Source organism: Neltuma alba, unplaced genomic scaffold, assembly GCF_004799145.2.
Source record: "Neltuma alba isolate B1F8T4 unplaced genomic scaffold, ASM479914v2 tig00004124_pilon, whole genome shotgun sequence".
In the NCBI taxonomy this organism is placed as follows: Eukaryota; Viridiplantae; Streptophyta; class Magnoliopsida; order Fabales; family Fabaceae; genus Neltuma; species Neltuma alba.
In genome coordinates this window covers 41,728-67,726 of record NW_021633574.1, presented here as the reverse complement: position 1 = coordinate 67,726, position 25,999 = coordinate 41,728, and the positions used below count along the sequence as shown (strand labels likewise).

Sequence of the window (25,999 nt, the reverse complement as noted above, 5' to 3'; positions counted from 1 at the left end):
AAAGAGGAAGGAATCTCAGTGATTTGGAGGAGGAGAGGGGATTTCGATTTGCAGAATAGGAGAGCACGAGACGGCAAGTTGAGTGTGAGGAAGAAAGAATTCTTTTTTTCCTTTCAAAACCAGACGACGTCATTTATCTTCACTGGGCAGCAAAAAAAAAAATTAAACCGGTTGAACCACAACCGGTTATTACCCGGTTCAACACCGGTTTTTACCGGTTGGGCCAGTTTTCCACCGGTTCAGTTTCACACCGATTTTTCAATCAAACCAGACCGGACTGGCCACCGGTCCACCGGTTTTCCTGTTGAACCGGCCAGTCCGGTCCGGTTTTTTTTTTCCTTGGTTTGTAATAATTACAAATCAAATAAACAGCTTATATTAGAAACCAAGAATTATTAATTAAAAATAGTAAATAAGAAAAGTAATTACTAATTAATTTAATAATTAATAATTCAATATTTTTTAATTACAAATCACAATTCATAATATTTAAATAGTTAATAAAGAAATATAATAAACAAATTAAAAAATATTAAATATAATAATTAATTGAGATAAATTAATAACCTACGATACAACTCAATAGCTAATTAATTAAACCAATATTTAATTACTATGGTCTAATGCATTGGCTGCCACTCTATGCTCTGACCACTTCGATCTTTCCAAACCCATAGACAAATTAATTGTGAGATATTCGAAACGTATGAAACAATAATAAACAACTCACAAATTGACCACTTCTCTCCATTCATTTCTGTAGACACAAACAAACATATCTGAGAGAAGTTGCTCAACCTACATCATATCCCAGTGGTGAAGCAAAACCATGCTACCAGCAGAAATGTTGCACTGCAGTTTTTTTTTTTGGAAAACTCGGAGGCATATGTTTACGATATCATTTTCAAATTTTATGCCTTTTTAACTTGTTCTTGCTTTTGGCAATTTATCATATCCTTCTAACTTGTTTTGAAAGTCCTGAGATCTCTTTCTATTGGGATACATGGATGAGTGTTCTACATGCACATTGGTAATAAAAGGATTCAAAAGTTTTACAAAATACATTCAATAAAAGTAAAAGCTATATATACTTGGCAACCCAACGTACATATTCATGACTCTAAATTCAAATGCCTTGCAGGAATAATAGTACTTGTATTGGTTGAAGCAGTCAAGTCAACTAGAGTTGGAGGCACCTTTAGTTTATCTACTTCTCCTTCCAACATCTGTACCACTGTTTTCATGGATGGACGATTTATTGATTGCCACTGAATGCACCAAAGTCCTACAATTGCCAGTTTTTTAGCAATTCTAATGTCAACTTCATCTTCTATAGAAATACTCATATTTTCTCCTTTGATCAAATTATGAATCCATTCTGGATATAGAACTTGAAAAGTTTCTTTGTTTGTATCAACATTTTTCCTTCCGCTGATCATTTCCAAGAGTAGCATCCCATAACTATAAATATCTGATTTGTATGACACATGGCCAAAATTTGGAAAAAAGACTTCAGGTGCAATATATCCTAAAGTTCCTCTTGCTATTGTCATTGACACCATACTTTGATTTTTAGAACACAATTTAGCTAGACCAAAATCAGAAATTTTAGGAGTGAACTTGTCATCTAACAACACATTGTGAGGATTGATATCAAAATGGAGAATTCTATAATCACAGCCTTGGTGAAGATATTCAATCCCCTTTGCGATGCCAAGAGCAATCTGTTGCAGCTTCGACCACCCGAGGAAATTTTCTCTGTTATCTTGGGAAAATATGAACTTTTGGAGGGAGCCTTTTGGGAAAAAGTCATAAACAAGAGCTCGATGAAAACCATCAGCACAAAATCCCCACAAACGAACAACATTGATGTGATGAATTTGGCCCATTGTCCCCATTTCGTTAATGAAATCTTGTCCATCATTATCTGAATTATTGAGTACTTTGACAGCAACTTGAATTTCAGCAGATAGCTTACCTTTAAAGACTGTTCCGTGAGAACCTTCACCTAATTTATCCTTGAAACTGTGTGTGATTCTTTTGATATCAGCGAAAGAGAATCTGGTAGGTTTAAGTGCCTCGTAATTCTTCAAAAACTTCTCAAGTCTTGCTTGATCATCTCCTTTCTTCTTGAAGTAGCGACATGTGTAAACGCACGCGACCGACAGCAAAACCAGCACAATCGAACCTAGAGTCATGCGAGCACAACAAATGAACATTCAATTTCAATCCAAGCCAGAATCTAATGAATTATATTTTTTAGGGGGGAAAAATGGAAAAGGAAAAGCCTATTAACGTCTCACCTGTTCCGGGCAAAACAATTCTGGGCATCTTGCTGGTTTTATGCTTTTCAACTCTTAGTTGAATCCATTTGAGTGGTAAGAAGTTCAACTGAAGACAATCTACCGGTATGGGCGAATCTAACCGAAACATCATGGCGCAGGAAAGTAGGTCCCGGGACAGGACACTGTCATAAGAGCCAAGGGCAAGAATTGGGCAGGACTTGCCCGTATATCCCGAAACAGCCGAAGAACAATTGAAGAAAGTAATATTTTCGGTCATATTGTCAGTATCATACTCTAGAGGATAAATACTTGATGAATTGTAGAGACGGCGTTGGAGAAAGAGCATGGGAAGACATTCCTCTGGATCATTTACTTGTAAGATATGGGATTCATTGACTATAAAATCGACACCGAGACTGACTCCTTGAAGAGCAGGAATAGACGGAAACTCAACCATGGTCCCATTTTCATTGAGATGGAACGGAAGAGTTTCAGTATGAGGCACCTGCTGGTGGTTCTCACCATTCCCTTGTTTCAGAAGGCGCACCCATACATGCAATATCACCAACAACCAAAATCTGCGATGCGAAAGCATTGTAACCAAAGGATTTCCTTTTGAATCTGAAGCTTGGATTGAGATTCCTATCTACCTATTTGAATAGGAGTAATTGTTAGGAGAAACGTCGTATATCTCATTCAAAGTGGAAGCAGGGGAAGTAGGATGCAAGTTCGAAGGTGACTGTGGACCCAAATTGTTTGCCGTGGCCTTTGGGGCTCCTTACTGAAAGCTACGGCTTCGGATTGACCCGAGATTTCTTTTTAATTTAATTATCAATCTCTTTTAAATTTCCAGAAAAAATTATTGAATTTGCATTTCCTAATCTGAGGGAAAATGGAGGAACATAACAGTTAGTCATATCGTCCCAGTTAAATCATACAGCAGGCGAAGGAAGATGCAAGGAAATATCATCAATATTCAGAGAGAAAGGCGGTCAAAGGAATTGTAAAGAGAAGTCATTAGTCAAAAAGTGAAGTCAACTTTGGACCAAACTACAAGTTAGCCGCGTGGAACTGGAAAAAGGAAAAGGCAGATGGAGCTGCGTTTAATCACAAGGAAAGTAAGTGATTGAAGCTCAGAATCAAGAGGTGGAGCAACTGGACATCATTCTGAAGTCTGAACGATGGACAGGGAGAAAGGCTTGAGGTGTTGGCACCCATTGTTGGTTACCCTGCTTCTACTGTACGGACTTACGAATCTACCGTACGGACTATCGAAGTCACGAGAGCACCCCCAGTTCTGCGTTCCGTCTCGGTGCGGCAACATCACAAACATCGGACGTCCATTTCGACTACCAGATGACCCGCCTAACTGCGGCGATCGGATCTACGAGCTCGTCTGTGATGACAACGTCACTTACCTTAGTTTACCTGATGGAAAATACCGGGTGCTGGGAATAAACTACGACAACTACACAATCCGACTCGTAGATGAAGGCATTCAGGAGGGTACTAACAACTCCCTACCTCTCTATCCCTTATCCCTATCCAATTTCGAGTACTACTTAGTGTCTCTTGTCGCGTTGTATGAGCAACGGAACTGAATCTATATTAAACGAGATGGTGGGGTACCTGAACTGCAGCGATGCAGTGAGGGACGACGCAGCGTACGTGGATACGGCTCTGTGCGTGAATTGGCAAGGAGGCCATCTTTATGCTGTGGCTGGAGACTTGCTGGCTCTCCAGTTTAAACCTCAGTGTCGTCTGATATCGGTGACTTTCATTGCCTCAGATTGGGAGTCATTGGTGCCTGGTGGAAATAAGTCGTGTGCTAACATTCACAAGGTGCTTTCCTATGGATTTCAGCTTTCATGGTTGCCACGAGCCTGTGCTGATCTTCGTTGTCCAAAGGGCACCAGCTGCGATTTCAGCCCTGAAAATAAACGTCTGCAATGTCTACCTCCGGAATGCGTTACCCCCTTGGGAATATTGTCCAATTGCCGTAAGTATCTGTTTCTGTTTCAATCAGATTATTGGATCCTATCTTCTTCGCTTTGCCCAAAAATGATCAAATTGGGAGATTTTGAACTCTCAAACATCGGCCACTGAATAATAGGATACCAATAAATACGTTTAAATTGATCCAAGGTCTTGTAAATATATTAAGTTTTTATTTATTAATTGAAAGATTGCATTATTTGTAACTAAAAATCTCAAGTTCACAATGTATTTTTTTTAAAAAAAATTGTTTAAGATTCTTTTGCCTTGAATTTTGTTTAAGATTTAACTGTACTATTTCTAAATTATAAGAAATGAATTTAATTCTAGTTCTTAAATTGAGAAAAATTAAAAAAATTTTAACTATATACTATCCTTAATATTAGAATTAGATAAATAATTTGGAGATATTAAAAAAATTAGTTAAGTTAATTATTTGTCACAAATGTATTTTGGTATTTATAAACTATCCTCTTTGATCATGTACATTAAGTTATTTCAATTATATTTTAGTAAAAAAATTTTACGATCAACAGAGATATTTTGAGAAAATTGAGAATCAAAATATATTGAAATCTTATATTTATAATCAAATTTAACTCCCAACTAACTTTCTATACAAACTAAGAACCCGAGGTAGTATTAGATAATTAATGTGTGTATGTTCTCCCGAATCGCCACTTAATCAATGATGTATCATTAACAGAAATCAGATTTAACAATTTGTTGGCCTGAATTAATCAGTCGAGATAAACATAATGTAATTAAATTTTAATGGATTTTCATTCACTTGGTTCTTTTTTCCCTGGTTATGATGCAGGGGTGTCAAAGTTGCTCATAGTTGTGGAAGGTAAGGTAACATTAGATAGCGTTTTTGGTGAAAACAATTAAGAAATTTGGTGACAGATTAAATTGACTAATTTACAATTTGAAATATCCAATCAATATTTTAATTATTTTGAAAAACCAAGACCAATAGTTTAGTTTTAATTCCTTCAAATAACTTCTTATTGAATTTAATCTTTCAATTTACTATCTACTTAAGTTATAAGTCTCTTTAATTTTACTTCTAAATATTATTGAATACATGCATGTTAATTATCAAAATTAAAAGATGCAGTACATTGGCATTCTTCATATATAACCCCTTTTTCTACATTTCCATATTATTTTTGTTTAATTTTAAAATAATGGAGGATAAAGGATTTCTTATCTTATTTCAAATTTGCAAGGCAATTTATCTCAAGTTTCACTTCTTCTTTTTTTTGTTGGGGAGGGGGGAGGGATAAAATGTCTATATGCGCTATTAATCAGCGAGTGCGACAATATATGCAAGATAAATCTGCACCATTTAAATAAAAAAATAATTTGTTAAATATTTTCTTAAAAATAGTAGTCTCCTGAAAAATCATCTTATATTTATTATGACATTTGCATTCATTAAATTAAATTTATTTGACTTTTTCTCCATATTGTTTCATTTTGGATAACAAAAAATTTATCATGTTTTGTCTCAAAAAGTCGTGTACTTTCAAAGATTAATTTAAAGAATCTATTATAGATTTGAAAAGGCATACTATTTTTGTTTAAGTAATTTGGTATTTTAAGTGAAAATCTTAGGGCTCCCAAGTTTAGAAACCAAAGAACTAAAAATTATATTAACCCAAAAATTATTATTACAAAATTGAAAAGATCATTACCTTCTATTGAGATATGTTGTAGAACAAAATTTGACAAACAAATTTAATACTATATTTAGAATAAGGGAGTCAATTTTCCTCTTGATGGACCTGGTGTCAGAATTGGATAAGTAATTTAAAGAGATTAAAAAAATTAACTAAGTTGGTTAATTATAACATATATGTGTGGATTTTTCTAAATATATTCTTTAATCATGTACTCCTCTGGTCCTATTTATAAGGCACTTCCAACAAGTTTCACACAGACCAAGAAAAACCTTAAACTGCATTAACTCCTCATTAAAATATAGCAACTTTCCAACTTTACCCCTATTTAATATATACCTTTTTCAAAAAAGTAACTATCTACATTATAATAAATGAAGGACAATATGGTAAAATCATAGTAAAAAGTTAATGAGGTGCCCTATAAATAGGACCAAAAAAAACCTTCTCTCTCTGCCCTATAAATAGGACCAGAGGAGTATATTAGAATTATCCCTTTGTGGGGTGTTAGAATTCCTTCTTTGTTCTGTTTTGGGCTTAAGTTATTGTTATTGGGCTTATTCTCAAAGCCCATTTCCTGTATCAGTTATGAGGTCTATATATGTGGACCGATTAGCTTGTAAATAGATTAGAGAATGTATGAGTTTTTTTCAGTTGAATGATAATTTTTTGTTCTCTCAATTTTCCTGGGCCACGTTCAACATGGCATCAAAGCCTCGTCGTCACCCAACCCAAGAACGTTAGCCCGAGAAAGAGTTTCAGGGTCTAGGGCTTGTAAGGGTTTCAACCTTATTGACGGAGTCGGGCGTCCTGGAGCATCTGAGAAACCGTTCCCTACTGTTCCGTTGTTTAAGGCATGTCGGAAAGCAAGAAGAGTAAGTCGCCGGCTGCTAGTCTGAGTTTCACTCACCCTCTGTATCTCCATCCGTCAGATACATAGGGTACGGCCATTATTTCCCAAATTCTCACCGGTAGTGAGAATTATAATGTTTGGAGTCGTGCTATGCAAATCACGCTCAAAGGGAAACAAAAATTGGGCTTCATTGATGGAACCTGCCTCAAAGAATCACAAGAACCAGAGCTTCAAGATCAATGGGAGCGATGTAATGCCGTAGTACTCTCATGGATCTTGAATTCGCTCTCTAAAGAAATTGCCAATGGAGTTGTTTTCTACCAGAGTGCCCACCTTGTTTGGATCGATCTTAAAGAGCGGTATGACAAAATCACCGATTCAAGAATCTTCTCCATCTACCACGAAATCAATTCACTGCACCAAGTAGGAATGTCAGTATCCGTCTATTACTCCAAGTTAAAAGAACTCTAGGAGGAACAATCGGCATTGATGGCAGCACCGTCCTGTACCTGTTGCAAATGTGGCACTTCAAAAAGGCAGAACGACATCAACCATCAACAGAAGTTGCTTCAGTTTCTTATGGGTCTCAACGACTCATACACGGGAGCCAGGAGCCAGATCCTCTTAATGAGTCCCTTACCTACCATCAATCAAGCGTTTGCCATAGTGGCTGAGGATGAAGCACAAAGAAACATAGCTCAGTCATCTAAGAACTCCCCAGTGGAAGGAATTGCCATGGCGGCCAGAGGGAGAGGCCGAGGCAGGGGAGGGGAAGAGGACCTCCTCCAGAGTGTGGCCACTGTCACAAAAAGGGCCACACAAGAGAAAACTGCTTCCAGTTAATTGGGTATCCACCGGATTTCAAAGGCTCGAAGGGGAGAGGAAATCAGGATGCCACTGCGAAACAGACAAGTCCAGAGTCTGAAGTTGAATCTCATTCGGCCAACACCATTGCACCTTCATTCACCAAGGATCAATATGAGAAACTTCTCGAACTCTTAAAGAAAGATGCAGAAGAAAGCATTCATGCTCTTACTGGTACATGTTTGGCTAATTCCCCTTCTCGTACACATCCACACACCAATTAGGTAATTGACTCGGGTGCCACAACCCATTTAGTAAGCGACCTTTCTTTGCTAGATGGTTATGAAATATACATTGGGTTTGTCAAAACAATTAAGCTTCTTGATGGTGATAGAGTTTCTGTGACTCATGTAGGATCAATGACCTTTTCGAATGGAATTAGATTAACTAATGTCTTATATGCATCTAGGTTAAAATTCAATCTAATCTCTGTATCTAGATTCACCAAGGAACATAACTGTGTTGTAGCTTTCTTTCCTAATATCTGTATTATGCAGGGCCTTCAGGTTGGCAAATTAAGGGCGACTGGTAGATTAGTAGATGGACTTTACATATTACAGACCACAAATCAAGAATTTATTAGTTTTGTTGATGATGTAGGGAAGAATTCTAAGAACTTTGATGTTTCCTTGTTGCACAAAAGGCTTGGTCATGCCCCTGTATCTGTCTTGAGACATTTGAATATTGTTTCTGATAAACAAATCAATAGCAATAAAGTCTGTGAAGTTTGCATACAGTCTAAACAAATGAAATTACCCTTTTCTTCTAGCTGCATTAAAACCCTTACTTGCTTTGAATTGCTTCACCTAGATGTATGGGGGCCCTATCGAACCCCAACGCATAATGGGCATCAATATTTCTTGACTTTTGTTGATGATTTTTCCAGAAGTACTTGGATTTTTCTGATGATACATAAATCTGAAGCTGTGTTGCATGTACAAGAGTTTATAGCATATATTCTAAATCAATTTTCTGTTCATGTTAAGAGGATTCGTACAGATAATGGCCTAGAATTTTTGTGTCATGATCTGCAGCATTTTCTTAAAGGCAAAGGGATTATACATGAAAGATCATGTGCCTATACCCCCGAACAAAATGGCATAGTTGAATGAAAACATAGAACCTTAATGCAGATTTCTAGGAGCTTAATGATACAATCTAATATGCCTGTCAAATATTGGGGAGAATGTGTTAAAATGGCTACCTACTTGGTTAATAGAATTCCTTCTAAGATATTAGCCTATAAAACACCTTATGAGATAGTTTATCACAAGCTCCCAGATTATGATCTCATTAGAACATTTGGTTGTTTAGCTTATGCATCTGATTTGACTGTCACGGATAAACTCAAACCTAGGTCAGTGCCTTGTGTTTTCCTTGGTTACCCCAACAATCAAAAGGGCTTTGTCTTGCTTGACATTTTCAGCAAGAGAATGTTTACAAGTAGGCATGTCAAGTTCATAGAAGATAAATTTCCTTTTCATGAGGCAGTAGGTACTGACCCAGGGGGAGTGTTTAAGCGCATAGATCTGTTTATGTTTGAGCCTGAGATAAATGAAGAAAATACAGTAAATGACAATGCGTCAAATGAGCAGTCTATCAACCCGAATACTTTTGAAGGTGATGTCCTTGACCAGGACATGATTGAGTAGAGTCATTTTAGGCCTATTAGAGAAAGAAGGCCACTTGTTTGGGCCAAAGATTATGTCTATAATATGTTGATAGGAGACAATACTGCAAAACAGAATCAATTCAATAAACCATGTATATACCCCATCGAGCAATATATGTCTTACAAGCATGTTTCTGCTTCTCATCTTTATTTTTTATGTGCTATTGACTCAAATGTTGAACCTACTACTTACTTTGATGCTGTGAAGAATGCTAATTGGGTTAAGGCCATGAAAGATGAGATGAATGCTTTAGAAGATAATAAAACTTGGGATATAGTGCCTCTTTCCAAAGGGAAGAAGCCTATTGGATGCAAATGGGTATATAAAATCAAGTATAGAGCTGATGGAACCATAGATAAATATAAGGCAAGACTTGTAACTAAAGGATTCAACCAAAGAGAAGGAATTGACTACCATGAGACTTTTTCTCCTGTGGTAAAAATGATAACTGTGAGAATTGTGCTTAAATTAGCTGCTGTAAATAATTGGAATTTATTTCAAATAAATGTCCATAATGCATTTTTACAGGGAGATTTAGATGATGAAATTTATATGTCAATTCCACAGGGTTTTGAGCATAAGGGGGAGAACATGGTTTAAAAATTAAAAAAATCTTTGTATGGACTTAAACAAGCTTCAAGACAGTGGAACTTTAAGTTAACCACTGTTTCAAGGCTTGGTGGTTTTGTTCAAAGTAAACATGACTATTCTTTGTTCATTAAGAGATTTGACACAGAGTTTGTGTTGATTCTGGTTTATGTTGATGATTTACTTGTGACTGGTAATTCTGAGGACAGAATAAGGGAAGTAAAAGATTACTTGCATAAACAATTAAAGATTAAAGATCTTGAAGAAATAAAGTATTTTTTAGGAATAGAGATAGCTAGATCCCAAAAGGGAATCATTCTGTCACAGAGAAAATATGCGCTTGATTTAATTGCTGATGCAGGATTAAGTGGATGTAAGCCACTATCAGTCCCAATGGGACAGAATCTCAAGCTGCAAGCCTATGAGAAAGGAAAGGATGATGATAAAGATCTGTTAAAAGAACCTGAACGCTACAGGAGGTTAATAGGCAGATTAATATATCTAACAATAACTAAGCCTGATATCAGTTTTTCTGTAAAGGTCCTTAGCCAGTTTATGCAGACTCCAACCAAGGCACATTGGGCAGCAGCATTGGGAGTAGTGAAATATCTGAAGGGGAGTCCTGGTATGGGCATTTTGCTTATCTCCAATACCGACTTGCTGGTTAGTTGCTTTTGTGACTCTGATTAGGGAGCCTGCACTACTACAAGGAGGTCAGTGACTGGATATTTGCTGAAAATGGAAGACTCTCTGATTACCTGGAAGACTAAAAAACAGACTACAGTATCAAGATCATCAGCGGAGGCTGAGTATAGAGCACTTGGAGCTGCTGTGTCAGAAATAGTTTGGGTCAAAGGACTTCTTGGGGATTTGAATGTGTGTCATCCGCAACATGTGAAGATCTTTTGTGATAGCAAAGCTGCTATACATATAGCATCAAATCCAGTGTTTCATGAGAGGACAAAGCATATCAAGATCGATTGCCACTTCATTCGAGAGAAATTACAGAGTGGATTAATCAGCTTGTATCACGTGAACACTACCAATTAGGAGGCAGATATTCTGACTAAAGCAGTAGGACAGGAGTGTCAGCGAAAAATGTTGAGCAAGTTAGGAACTATAAATATATATAGTTCCAAACTTAAGGGGGAGTGTTAGAATTCCTTCTTTGTTCTGTATTGGGCTTAAGTTATTGTTATTGGGCTTATTCTCAAAGCCCATTTCCTGCATCAGTTATGAGGTCTATATATGTGGACCGATTAGCTTGTAAATAGATTAGAGAATGTATGAGTTTTTTCAGTTGAATGATAATTTTTTGTTCTCTCAATTTTCCTGGGCCACGTTCAACATGGGGACTCCTTAGTCCTTACGATTAATGAGCATATTTTAAAGAAAATATTGTGAATCTGAGAGATAAAATGAATAAAAGTATTATATTTAAGATCAAATTTAATTTTTAACTAACTCTTATATTAAATTATAGGCTAGTACTTTATTCCATTTGGATTGTGTTATAACTATGCATTTTTTTGACATAAATCTACGCTACAACTGTAAGTTAAGAATGGGAAAGAAAACAGTATTTTACCGGGGGAGAAAAACACTACGGTACCTAGCCGCTGCCCTCTTGTGCCTGTAATATTTTTTTTTATAATAAACAGTACCGCATTTTTTTCTTTTTTGGGTGTTGGTTAATGCCAAAATGCCCATTAATTCAGCACGGTTTTGTTGCTTCCCACTGAACATGATCCCCATTAGCTTAATATAAAAAGGACAATTATTAATTTTTCACCAAAAAGATCATCATTAAAACAATGCGCTCACTTGAAGAAAGCAGTCTCTCCATTTCCATCCATTTCTTATTTCAATTATAAGATTAAAATTTAAGTGGTTCAGATTTAACGTTTTATAAAATTATAAATAAAATGTTAATATAACAATAATTTCAATTATAAAAAAAAATCAAAATTATGAATAATGATTAATAAATTAAAAAATGTTAAAATATACAAAGCTTCCATGAATTTTGGATCAATTACAGATCATCTCCCAAACCTTTAAAAGTTTAAATTAAGAATCCTAACATTTCATGTTTTGGTAATCGTACCATTAAAATTATTATTAAAGTTAACGGCTCTTGTTATGTCATGGTTTTTTTTTTTAAATTTTTTTAGTATGTATCATATCATATTAATATATTTAAAAATTTAGATGTAGTGACAATGACAACAAAAACAAACTAGAAGAAAGGAGTCATTCTAAGATAAAAAGTCTCTCCATTTCCAACCATTTCTTATTTCAATTATAAGATTAAAATTTAAATGTTTCAGACCTTTTGACCAAAAAAAAATTAAATGGTTCAGATCTAAAATTTTATAAAATTATAAATAAAATGTTATTAATATAACAATAATTTCAATTTTAAAAAAATAAAAAAGCTGAATAATTATTAATATATTGAAAAAGGTTAAAATATACAAAATTCCCATAAATTTTGGGTCAATTACATATCACCTCCCAAACCTTTAAAAGTTCAAATTAAGAATCCTGACGTTTTATGTTTTGATCATCAACTCTCGTATCATTAAAATTATTATTAAAGTTAACGGCTCTTGTTATGTCATGATTTTTATACTTTTTTATTATGTATCATATCATATTAATATATTTAAAAATTAAGATGTAGTGAGAAATACATTCATAACATTAAACAACGACAACAATAACAAACTAAGTCGGTAGTTTTAATTTCCACGCTTACACAACACGCACACGGTAGAAAGAGATCAGAATGTACTAAAAAATTTCAAAGTCATGCGAAACTGTCATAATTAGCATGTACAGCGGTGGAAGCAAACATGCGAAGTCTTCCATATTACCCATATAATGCTCATCCCAACAAAAAATAGACTTCAATAATTCTAGGTCAAGTTAGAAATGGATCAATATATCTTTTAAAATTACTCAATGCATGGGAAAACCTACAGCTACTTTTAAGTAATGACAAACGGAGACAAATGTCTCTAGTTTTCCGCATTTACATAGCAACATTTGGCGGAAAACTTGTGGCCTACAAGATGGAGCTATAATTAATTTGGAAATTGAATACATTAAGAAAACTAGATAAATTAGTTAATTATAATAAATATAAGATGATTTCTTTAAAATACTTTTGAAGAAATATTAGATTATATATTAATTTATAAGTTAGATAAATTAATTTAAAAATAATAAATAAAAAATAAAATAAATTAGAATCTTATATTTAAAATTAAAATTAACTTTTTAACTAATTTTCATATTTCGAAAGGAAGAAGCATAAAATTGGTTGAAAAGGGGTCATAATATTCCGTAAAACTTTGGGGGCACGAGAATTTATGACACTGAACAAGGACAATAAAAATAATATATACGTTTAAGTTTTTCAAGTTAAGGATTTTGTTAGAAAGCAATTTATAGTATATAAGTCAGAAGACATGTTCTGATCCAAATAAGTTCCAAATCTAGCCCATCAAACTTTTACTCTTATAAAAAAATATACTCATCCTTAAGAAAGAGACATCTTGACCTATAAAATAAGTTAGAAACTAAATTAGAAAGACAAAGTATTCAAAATTCTTATTAGTGCCTTGAGAAGACTAAAACATCAACCGAGCATCTCTAATTTTCCACATGACAGTGCTGCTTGGTTGAAAACTCTTCTCCCTTAAATACGCTCATCAGGGCAGCTTCTAAGTCAAGATGAGGGAAGATATACGGGGAAAAATCATACTCCTCCAATTCTTAATATAGGACCCAATTGTTGATTCTTAATATAGGACCTAATTGTTAAATTGGTTTTGATCCTAAATATAAGATCTATTTCTTATATTTATGATTTTTCGCTAAATCACCCTTATGGATATTCTCTTAACTATAATCAAGTAGAAGAAGGGGATGGGGTATTAAGAAAGATGATTATGGTGTCTTAAGAAAAATGTGTCATATTTTTTATAATTAACTAACTTACCTAACTTCTTTAATCTAATCTAATTAGTTAAATGAGTCTTATATTAAGGATCGAAAGAGTAACTTTCAACAATAAATATAAATGAAGTTGGAATCTGGTGATTTCCTTCTTGTAAAGTATTAAAAGGTCACATATTTAATAATTTATAAAAATAATTATATTAAAAGATTATAAGAACAAAATTTGACAAGCAAATTTAATACTATATACAGAATAAGGGAGTCAATTTTGCTCTTGATGGACCTGGTGTTAGAATTAGATAAGTTATTTAAAGAGATTTAAAAAATTAATTAAGTTAATTAATTGTAATATATATGTGTTGATTTTTCTAAACTATCCTCTTTAATCATGTATATTGGAATAATCCCTTTGTAAGAACTCCTTACAATCAATAAGGATATTTTAAAGAAAATATTATGAATTTGAGAGATAAATTGCATAGAAGTCTTATATTTAAGACCAGATCTAATTTTTAACTTCTAACTCTTATTTAAGTCTAATTTTTAACAATAACATCCAAAGGATATATTTGCTTAACTGCTCATTTTGTTGATAAGAAATGGAATCTTCATAGCAAGATACTTGCATTCACGCACTTGGGGCCTCCACACATTGGGACAAAATTGGCTAAGAAGGTGCATGAATTATTAGTAAAATGGGGGATTGAGAATAAAGTGTTTTCTGTTACTGTAAACAATGCTTCAGCAAATCATGCTATGCAAAAAGTATTAAAAGAGTGGTTGAATTTGAATAATGCCTTGAAATGCAATGGAGATTTTTTCCATGTTAGATGTTGTGCCCACATCCTAAATCTCATCATTCAAGAGGGCTTAAAGGTGGCAAGTGAAGTTGTGCACAAAATTAGAGAAAGCATTAGATATGTAAAGGCATCAGAGACTAGAACAATCAATTTGAAGAGATGTATTGACCAAGTCAGGGGTCTTGACACTTCAGGGGTGTGGCTTTGAAGTTAGATGTTGCAACTAGATGGAATTCCACATATGCTTCAAAGTGTGATTAAATATCATCCTGCATTTGCCGACTTAGATTTTAGTGACACCCATTATCATCTTTGTCCAACAAGTGAAAAGTGATCTAGAGCCGAGGAGATGTGCAAATTCTTGAGTCCATTTGTAGCAATAACGAGGTTAATTTCTAGGTCATCATATCCAAGTTCTAACGTGTATTTCATGCATATCTCAAAAATTGAATCATTGTAAAGAAAACATGTGTTTAATGGTAGTTATTAAAGATATGGCTATGAGGATGGTTGACAAGTATTGGAATGAATATAATTACAATGTTATACTTGCACTTGCAATTATTCTTGATCCCCGGATGAAGTTTGACATCATAAAGTTTACTTATGCACAACTTGATCTTATAAATTATAGTGACAAGATTCAAAGCATTAGGACGAAGTTATACTATATTTCCAATGAGTATAAAAGTATGGGATCATCATCTTCAGTTTCTATCGGAGGTGGAGATGAATCAAGTTGTAGTAATGTCAATGTCTTGGGACCAACATCATCTTCTAGCCAGTCTACTCATGTTGCAGGACATACAGATGATAATGACCATTTTTGTTGCTTTTGGTGTAAGTTTTAAATTTTCCATTTTTTTAAATGTCTTGTACTAATGTCAATTTGATTAACATTTTATTGATGCTTTATTTATATCATATAGGATTATCTTAGTGGCCATATCAATGATTGTGCAACAAAAGAAAAATCCAAGCTTAATTTCTATTTGGAAGAAGCAAGACTTAATCCTCGTGTGTTTCGTAAATTGAATGTATTGGGGTATCAGAGGACTAACTCAACTTGATTTCCTTGTCTTTAAAAGATGGCATGTGATATTCTTAGTATATCAATCATTACAGTGGCTAATGAATCAACTTTTAGCATTGGTTCATGAGTTTTCACAAAGTATCGAAGTTTCCTTCTCTAAGAAAATAATCAAGCCCTTATCTGCAACCGTAATTGGATTATGGATTTTCCATCTAGTAATATAATTATATTTATTCATTTATATGTAACAGGAATAGTTTGCGTTATTTTAATTATTATATATTTCTTTCCCTTTTTTAATTATTTGTGGCAGATAAATCTGAGCAGAAGGAAGGTGTTGCTACTACTATTGTCAAAGTCAACATTGAACTAGCTTCAAACAATGCTTCCACTTTAAACGTCATTACTATTAGAGATAATTAGATCAAGATGGTTATTCATTGTTGCATGTTGATTTCATTGGAAAAAAATAATGTTTGAATTGCATTTTATCATATTTGGACAATCATATAAGTTGTTTGTATTTTAATATGTTGTAATTTTGTTTGAATGTTCGTACTATTTTAAATTATTTGTATTGTTTTAATTTTTGATTATTTATAACTTAGTGCTAACATTAAAAAAATTAAAAAAGGTTATATAATTCTGATTGGTTTGTGGTCGATTAGGTTAGTTGAAAGCCAACCTGTTAGTAAACGAGCCTTTTCAACCTACACTGAGTAACCTATAACCCGTCATGAGCCAATTCGCAGGTATTACCAGCATTACTGGAGGCTCTTGGGATGAGATAGGATCATGGGGCTCGAGATTCTTTTTATGAGCATAGTTTATAGTTTGTAATAATTACAAATCAAATAAACAGCTTATATTAATATGATTGAATGAAAAATGACCGAAACCAAGAATTATTAATTAAAAATAGTAAATAAGAAAAGTAATTACTAATTAATTTAATAATTAATAATTCAATATTTTTTAATTACAAATCACAAATCCATAATATTTAAATAGTTAATAAAGAAATATAATAAACAAATTAAAAAATATTAAATATGATAATTAATTGAGATAAATTAATAACCTACGATACAACTCAATAGCTAATTAATTAAACCAATGTTTAATTACTATGGTCTAATGCATTGGCCGCCACTTTATGCTCTAACCACTTCGATCTTTCCAAACCCATAGACAAATTAATTGTGAGATATTCGAAACGTATGAAACAATAATAAACAACTCACAAATTGACCACTTCTCTCCATTCATTTCTGTAGACACAAACAAGCATATCTGAGGGAAGTTGCTCAACCTACATCATATCCCAGTGGTGAAGCAAAACCATGCTACCAGTAGAAATGTTGCACTGCAGTTTTTTTGTGAAAACTCGGAGGCATATGTTTACGATATCATTTTCAAATTTTATGCCTTTTTAACTTGTTCTTACTTTTGGCAATTTATCATATCCTTCTAACTTGTTTTGAAAGTCCTGAGATCTCTTTCTATTGGGACACATGGATGAGTGTTCTACATGCACATTGATAATAAAAGGATTCAAAAGTTTTACAAAATACATTCAGTAAAAGTAAAAGCTATATATACTTGGCAACCCAACGTACATGTTCATGACTCTAAATTCAATTGCCTTGCAGGAATAATAGTACTTGTCTTGGTTGAAGCAGTCAAATCAACCAGAGTTGGAGGCACCTTTAGTTTATCTACTTCTCCTTCCAACATCTGTACCACTGTTTTCATGGATGGACGATTTATTGATTGCCACTGAATGCACCATAGTCCTACAATTGCCAATTTTTTAGCAATTCTAATGTCAACTTCATCTTCTATAGAAATACTCATGTTTTCTCCTTTTATCAAATTATGAATCCATTCTGGATATAGAACTTGAAAAGTTTCTTTGTTTGTATCAACATTTTTCCTTCCGCTGATCATTTCCAAGAGTAGCATCCCATAACTATAAATATCTGATTTGTATGACACATGGCCAAAATTTGAAAAAAAGACTTCAGGTGCAATATATCCTAAAGTTCCTCTTGCTATTGTCATTGACACCATACTTTGATTTTTAGAACACAATTTAGCTAGACCAAAATCAGAAATTTTAGGGGTGAACTCGTCATCTAACAACACATTGTGAGGATTGATATCAAAATGGAGAATTCTATAATCACAGCCTTGGTGAAGATATTCAATCCCTTTTACGATGCCAAGAGCAATCTGTTGCAGCTTCGACCACCCGAGGAAATTTTCTCTGTTATCTTGGGAAAATATGAACTTTTAGAGGGAGCCTTTTGGGAAAAAGTCATAAACAAGAGCTCGATGAAAACCATCAGCACAAAATCCCCACAAACGAACAACATTGACGTGATGAATTTGGCCCATTGTCCCCATTTCGTTAATGAAATCTTGTCCATCATTATCTGAATTATTGAGTACTTTGACAGCAACTTGAATTTCAGCAGATAGCTTACCTTTAAAGACTGTTCCGTGAGAACCTTCACCTAATTTATCCTTGAAACTGTGTGTGATTCTTTTGATATCAGCGAAAGAGAATCTGGTAGGTTTAAGTGCCTCGTAATTCTTCAAAAACTTTTCAAGTCTTGCTTGATCATCTCCTTTCTTCTTGAAGTAGCGACATGTGTAAACGCACACGACCGACAGCAAAACCAGCACAATAGAACCTAGAGTTATGCGAGCACAGCAAATGAACATTCAATTTCAATCCAAGCCAGAATCTAATGAATTATTTTTTAGGGGAAAAAAATGGAAAAGGAAAAGCCTATTATCGTCTCACCTGTTCCGGGCAAAACAATTCTGAGCATCTTGCTGGTTTTATGCTTATCAACTTTTTGTTGAATCCATTTGAGTCGTAACCGGTTCCCCTGAAGATGCTCTGCCGGTATGGGCGAATCTAACCGAAACATCATGGCGCAGGAGAATACGTCCCAGAACAGGACATTGTTATGAGAGCCAAGGGCAAGAATTGGGCAGGACTTGCCCGTATATCCCGAAACAGCCGAAGAACAATTGAAGAAAGTAATATTTTCGGTCATATTGTCAGTATCATACTCTAGAGGATAAATACTTGATGAATTGTAGAGACGGCGTTGGAGAAAGAGCATGGGAAGACATTCCTCTGGATCATTTACTTCTAAGATATGGGATTTACTGTCTATATAATTGACACCGAGACTGACTCCTTGAAGAGCAGGAATAGACGGAAACTCAACCATGGTCCCATTTTCATTGAGATGGAACGGAAGAGTTTCAGTATGAGGCACCTGCTGGTGGTTCTCACCATTCCCTTGTTTCAGAAGGCGCACCCATACATGCAATATCACCAACAACCAAAATCTGCGATGCGAAAACATTGTAACCAAAGGATTTCCTTTTGAATCTGAAGCTTGGATTGAGATTCCTATCTACCTATTTGAATAGGAGTAATTGTTAGGAGAAACGTCGTATATCTCATTCAAAGTGGAAGCAGGGGAAGTAGGATGCAAGTTCGAAGGTGACTGTGGACCCAAATTGTTTGCCGTGGCCTTTGGGGCTCCTTACTGAAAGCTACGGCTTCGGATTGACCCGAGATTTCTTTTTAATTTAATTATCAATCTCTTTTAAATTTCCAGAAAAAATTATTGAATTTGCATTTCCTAATCTGAGGGAAAATGGAGGAACATAACAGTTAGTCATATCGTCCCAGTTAAATCATACAGCAGGCGAAGGAAGATGCAAGGAAATATCATCAATATTCAGAGAGAAAGCCGGTCAAAGGAATTGTAAAGAGAAGTCATTAGTCAAAAAGTGAAGTCAACTTTGGACCAAACTACAAGTTAGCCGCGTGGAACTGGAAAAAGGAAAAGGCAGATGGAGCTGCGTTTAATCAGAAGGAAAGTAAGTGATTGAAGCTCAGAATCAAGAGGTGGAGCAGCTGCACATCATTCTGAAGTCTGAACGATGGACAGGGAGAAAGGCTTGAGGTGTTGGCACCCAGTGTTGGTTACCCTGCTTCTACTGTACGGACTTACGAATTCTCAAGAGCACACCGAGTTCTGCGCTCCGTCTCGGTGCGGCAACATCACAAACATCAGACGTCCATTTCGACTACTAGATGACCCGCCTAACTGCGGCGATCGGATCTACCAGCTAGTCTGTGAAGACAACGTCACTTACCTTGATTTACCTGATGTACAATACCGGGTGCTGGGAATAAACTACAACAACTACACAATCCGACTCTTAGATGAAGGCATTCAGGAGGGTACTAACTCCTCCCTCCCTCTCTATCCCTTATCCAATTTCCTCTCTTTCGAGTACAGGAATCCCTATGACGAGAGTATCATATACAGCAACAGCAATGGATCTATATTAGTCCAGAGGGTAGGGTACCTGAACTGCAGCGATGCAGTGAGGGACGACGCAGCGTACGTGGATACGGCTCCGTGCGTGAATTGGCAAGGAGGCCATCTTTATGCTGTGGCTGGAGACTTGCTGGCTTCCCAGTTTAAACCTCAGTGTCGTCTGATATCGGTGACTTTCATTGCCTCAGATTGGGAGTCATTGGTGCCTGGTGGAAATAAGTCGTGTGCTGATATTCACAAGGTGCTTTCCTATGGATTTGAGCTTTCATGGTGGCCAGGAGCCTGTGCTGATCTTCGTTGTCCAGATGACGCCACCTGCTCTTTCAGCCCTGAAAATAAACGTCTGCAATGTCTACCTTTGGGAAGTCGGGAATGCGTTACCCCCTTCGGAATATTTTCCAATTGCCGTAAGTATCCGTTTCTATTTCAATCAGATTATTGGGTCCTATCTTCTTCGCTTTGCCCTAAAATGATCAAATTGGGAGATTTTGAACTCTCAAACATCGGCCACTTAATAATAGGATACCAACAAATACTTTTAAATTGATCCAAGGTCTTGTAAATATATAAGTTTTTATTTATTAATTGAAAGATTGCATTATTTGTAACTAAAAATCTCAAGTTCACAATGAATTGATCATGTACATTAAGTTATTTCAATTATATTTTAGTAAAAAAATTTTACGATCAAAGAGATATTTTGAGAAAATTGAGGATCAAAATATATTGAAATCTTATATTTATAATCAAATTTAACTCCCAACTAACTTTCTATACAAACTAAGAACCCGAGGTAGTATTAGATAATTAATGTGTGTATGTTCTCCCGAGTCCCCACTTAATCAATGATGTATCATTAACAGAAATCAGATTTAACAATTTGTTGGCCTGAACTAATCAGTCAAGATAAACATAATGTAATTAAATTTTAATGGATTTTCATTCACTTGGTTCTTTTTTCCCTGGTTATGATGCAGGGGTGTCAAAGTTGCGCATAGTTGTGGAAGGTAAGGTAACATTAGGTAGCGCTTTTGGTGAAAACAATTAAGAAATTTGGTGACAGATTAAATTGACTAATTTACAATTTGAAATATCCAATCAATATTTTAATGATTTTGAAAAACCAAGACCAATAGTTTAGTTTTAATTCCATCAAATAACTTCTTATTGAATTTAATCTTTCAATTTACTATCTACTTAAGTTATAAGTCTCTTTAATTTTACTTCTAAATATTATTGAATACATGCATGTTAATTATCAAAATTAAAAGATGCAGTACATTGGCATTCTTCATATATAACCCCTTTTTCTACATTTCCATTTTATTTTTGTTTAATTTTAAAATAATGGAGGATAAAGGATTTCTTATCTTATTTCAAATTTGCAAGGCAATTTATCTCAAGTTTCACTTCTTCTTTTTTTTTTTTGGGGGGGCGGGGAGGGATAAAATGTCTATATGCGCTATTAATCAGCGAGTGCGACAATATATGTAAGATAAATCTGCACCATTTAAATTAAAAAAATACTTTGTTAAATATTTTCTTAAAAATAGTGGTCTCCTGAAAAATCATCTTATATTTATTATGACATTTGCATTCATTAAATTAAATTTATTTGACTTTTTCTCCATATTGTTTCATTTTGGATAACAAAAAATTTATCATATTTTGTCTCAAAAAGCCGTGTACTTTCAAAGATTAATTTAAAGAATCTATACTATTATAGATTTGAAAAAGCATACTATTTTTGTTTAAGTAATTTGGTATTTTAAGTGAAAATCTTAGGGCTCCCAAGTTTAGAAACCAATGTAAGTCCCATCCTTCCGTCCCTTTGTTTGGGGGGGGGGGGGACCAAAGAAATGCAGGTCCCATGCTCTATATGAAATTTAAAAGCGTACTGTAATGTTTCTAGCTTATAAATAGAATGACTTGTTAAGTTTAGTGGTATTTTAAAAATAAATATTGAATTTGGGTTTTTAACTAAAAAATAAAGAAAACATTAAATTTTTTATTTATTTTGTTTTGTTTGTTAACAATTGTATATATATAATTTTAATATAAGAGCCAGTTAAGATTTGAATTTAGTCATAAATATAATATCTCAATACATTTTGTCTTCCAAATTTATAATTTTTTTTCCTTTAAAGATGGGACATCAAGGAGTTACGCGTATGATTAAATAAAACAGTGTAAGAATACCAATACACATTTGTTACACACAACAAATTTAGCTAATTTTTTTAACATCTTTAAATTAATTATCTAACTTTTTATGAGATAATATTTTTTTTGCTATGCATAAGTATCCTTTTATGGAAGGAAACCCTATTTAAAGCGTCACTAAACACTAAATATGATCACCTCTCCTAATAAAACTTTGAATATTAATTTGTCACGCTGCGAGGGACTTTGGCTAAACCAAACACTTGAGAATACTTAGATTATACTACCTCCGGTCCTAATTATAAGACATTATTTGTAGATTATAAATAAAGGCTTATAATTAGACGAAGAGATGATAGTCTATGCTAGCAGATCTCGTGATTCCCAAAGTTTCTCGGTGCTGTGTGTGTGGAAAAGAACCTGCCAGCTTTACTAAAAGGAAAAAAGAAATATTTTCATCCATTTTGATCCATCAATCTTCACAGGTTTTTTTTTTTTTTTAATCTGGGGGTCAAGATCTTTACAGTGCTTATTGATCGTGTGCTGCGTATTATTACTGTCGTTGATTTTTGTAAAATTTTCTTCCAGATTTCATCAATGGAATTGCAACAGGTAACGTTCTATGATTCTCAGCATACTTATTCTATATTTCTCTTTTACTAGTGACCTTTTTAATGTATTTCATATTTTTTTAATTCTATAATAATTTGTTGAATGCAATTATAGTAGCAACTGATTTGGCGTTCATACTAATTGTTTGCAATTCTAGCATCTACATTTGGTTGATATTTTCCATAAGTCTGGTTAAAAAGGAATAATTCAATTAGCCCTTTTTTTTTTTTGTGGGGGGTTCAGGTGGAACAGATAATTAATTAAGCCCAATCAGAAGGCCCAGACTAAATAGATTAAACCAGCCCATGCCAACCAAAATAATTAATATAATACAAGATTTACTTTATAATGTAATAATTATTTATCGTAGTAGTTATTTATCGACATTAAAAAGTTCAGAAATTATATTATTATGTTCTAAAATTGATGTGAGAGTTTTATAATTATATCTCAGATTAATGAGAAAAATATAGTCACTATTGGAAAGAGATTGTTTAAATTTTACTACCTCCGGTCCGAAATATAGGAACTAGTTGATTAATTTGAGTAGATTAAGAAAACAAATGAAGTTAGTTATTTGTAATAAATAGGTGTTGTCTTTTCTAAAATATCCTTATTAATCAAGTGTAATGATTAATACTATCATTATTAGAAGGACTACCTTGAAAAAAAAATACATAAATATGAGAGACAAAGTGAATTGAGGTCTTATATTTAGAATCAAAATAAAAGTCAAATGAAGTCTTATGTTAAGGACCAGAGATAGTATAAAACTTTTATTGAGGAACTCGCAGGAAGGTCTTGTGCTTTACTGGAAATCTGATATTGGCGATTTCTTTCCCACCTGACTTTCATTTCTATCAAATTAGTGATATTTTAGAGACTCGCTAATTTTATGACCCTTTATGGAAATAAACACATGCAGGACTAAAAAGAATAGGGGGGAAGAGATTCACTAGTGGTTACCATAGTGACTACATTTCCACCCAATCAACCGTTGCAAGAAAATTAGGAATCGTCATTGGAAGAGCTGTTTTGCCACCCATCATCACAGTCAGATTTTTATTGGGCATCATATTCCTATCAGTGTTGTTTATATATAAATGCCGTAGAAGGCACATGTCAATGTTCGAAAACATCGAAGACTTTATCCGACTTCACAACCTCATTCCAATAAGATACTCCTACAAGGATTTGAAGGCAATGACCAAAGGTTTCAACGATAAGTTAGGTGAAGGAGGATTCGGCACTATCTACAAAGGGAAATCAAAGGGTGGATATGATGTTGCTATCAAAATGTTGGGTAAATCCAAAGCTAATGGCCAAGAATTTATCAGTGAAGTGGCAACTATTGGGAGGATTCACCATGCTAATGTGGTACGCCTTGTTGGGTTTTGTGTCCAACAAACAAAGCGTGCTCTTGTTTATGAATTCATGCCCAACGGATCACTAGATAAATATATTTTTTCTAAAGAAGAAGGTATCTCTTTGACTCTTCAAAAATTACACAAGATATCTTTAGGAATAGCTCATGGAATTGCTTATCTTCATCATGGTTGTGACATGCAAATATTGCATTTTGATATCAAGCCTCACAACATTCTACTTGATGACAATTTCAATCCAAAGATTTCAGATTTTGGACTCGCACGATTATATTCGTCTGATGATAGTATTGTCACTCTGACTGCAGCAAAAGGGACCATAGGATACATGGCTCCAGAATTGTTCTATAAGAATATTGGCAGAGTGTCATATAAGTCAGATGTTTATAGCTTTGGAATGCTTTTATGGAAATGGCTAGTCAAAGGAGGAATTTGAATCCACATGTTGAATATTCAAGCCAGCTTTACTTTCCTCTGTGGATTTATGATCAATTTGACGAAGAAAAAGATATAGAAATGGAAGATTTGACTGAAGAGGAAAAGAACTTAGCAAAGAAAATGTTCATAGTGGCACTATGGTGTATACAACTAAAACCAGCAGATCGCCCTTCAATGAATATAGTAATAAAAATGCTAGAAGCAGATGATGCCAAAAGCCTTGAAATGCCTCCAAAACCTTCTTTATATCCTAATGAAGAAGTTTTGGTGAATGATGAAACCTCCTCTAGCCTGGCAACATCGGCCATCTCTAGACATTCTAATAGTAGCCAAGCTGAGGGTGCAAGCGATGGGAAATGAAACGTTGCAGACGAAAAAGGAGCTTAAATCCGGTTATGTTTTGAACTCCAGCATATCACTTTTTATTTGCTAACAACACTTAGTTATTGCCCTGATTTGGATTATGCTTCCAATGATTTAGTATCTTATTTTTATTGTTTAATAATGATATTACGGTATTGACAAACACTGATAATCTCTTTCAAGGTCATAATCTAATATCTCATATATCAGTATGAGAGTAGTCTAGTGAAAATGCAAGTGATGACAACTAACAAAAGAAATAACAAAAATAAAAATACATGTTGAGTTTTAAAATGACTTTCCCTCATAAGATGTCATTGAAAAAGTAATCATTTTTTTAATACCCGTTGAATTTCAAAATGACTTTCCTCTGTAATATGTCATTGAAAACATAATCATATTTCTTCTTCTTCTTCTTCTTTTTGTGTGGATTTGGATGGCGAGCATAAAAGCTTATTAATAGCTAATTATCAAACCCCAAATCTAGTGCCACTAAGGGCACATCTTTTGCCACTAGACTAAATGTTCTTTAGCAAAATAATAATCATATTTCTAGATCTATAATATAAGCACAAATTCATTTCTAATCTATTTATAATTTTTTAGACATTGATTATTATATGTGACCCTATTAGGATGCATAATTTGTAATTTTATACATCACACATTCTTAAGGCCAACATTATTGTAATTGATTTTCTTAATGAATAATTTGTCCTTTTTTTTTTTTCCTTTTCCTTCCCCTTGCTTTTTTTAACTCTTAATAGACAGGGCATACAAATGGTGTAATACTCTCGGAATAATAAAAAAAAATTAAAAATATTGACCCGATACCATAATTGACCTCCTTACCCAATGTACAGTCTTTCATTAAAGATAGCTTTATGAATGCAAGTGGCACGGGAAGAACTTGA

At 34.1% G+C, this 25,999-nt stretch overlaps 1 protein-coding gene and 2 pseudogenes across 1 annotated transcript; 1 reads left to right on the top strand and 2 right to left on the bottom strand.

Moving 5' to 3' along the window:
* Nucleotides 1-984: 984 nt before the first annotated feature.
* LOC114743768 (rust resistance kinase Lr10-like) lies at nt 985-2,198 on the bottom strand. The gene has a single exon (XM_028931988.1). The coding sequence runs from the start codon at nt 2,196-2,198 to the stop codon at nt 1,113-1,115; it is 1,086 nt and encodes a 361-aa protein (XP_028787821.1). The 3' UTR covers nt 985-1,112.
* Nucleotides 2,199-14,842: 12,644 nt separating this feature from the next.
* On the bottom strand, nt 14,843-19,134 carry LOC114743767 (rust resistance kinase Lr10-like; annotated as a pseudogene).
* A 504-nt stretch (nt 19,135-19,638) lies between these two features.
* LOC114743766 (rust resistance kinase Lr10-like) lies at nt 19,639-25,083 on the top strand (annotated as a pseudogene).
* Nucleotides 25,084-25,999: the final 916 nt, after the last annotated feature.

Bases quoted from the DNA above. Each gene is read 5' to 3' on its own strand.
- LOC114743768 (XM_028931988.1), bottom strand. From the start codon at position 2,198: ATGACTCTAGGTTCGATTGTGCTGGTTTTGCTGTCGGTCGCGTGCGTT.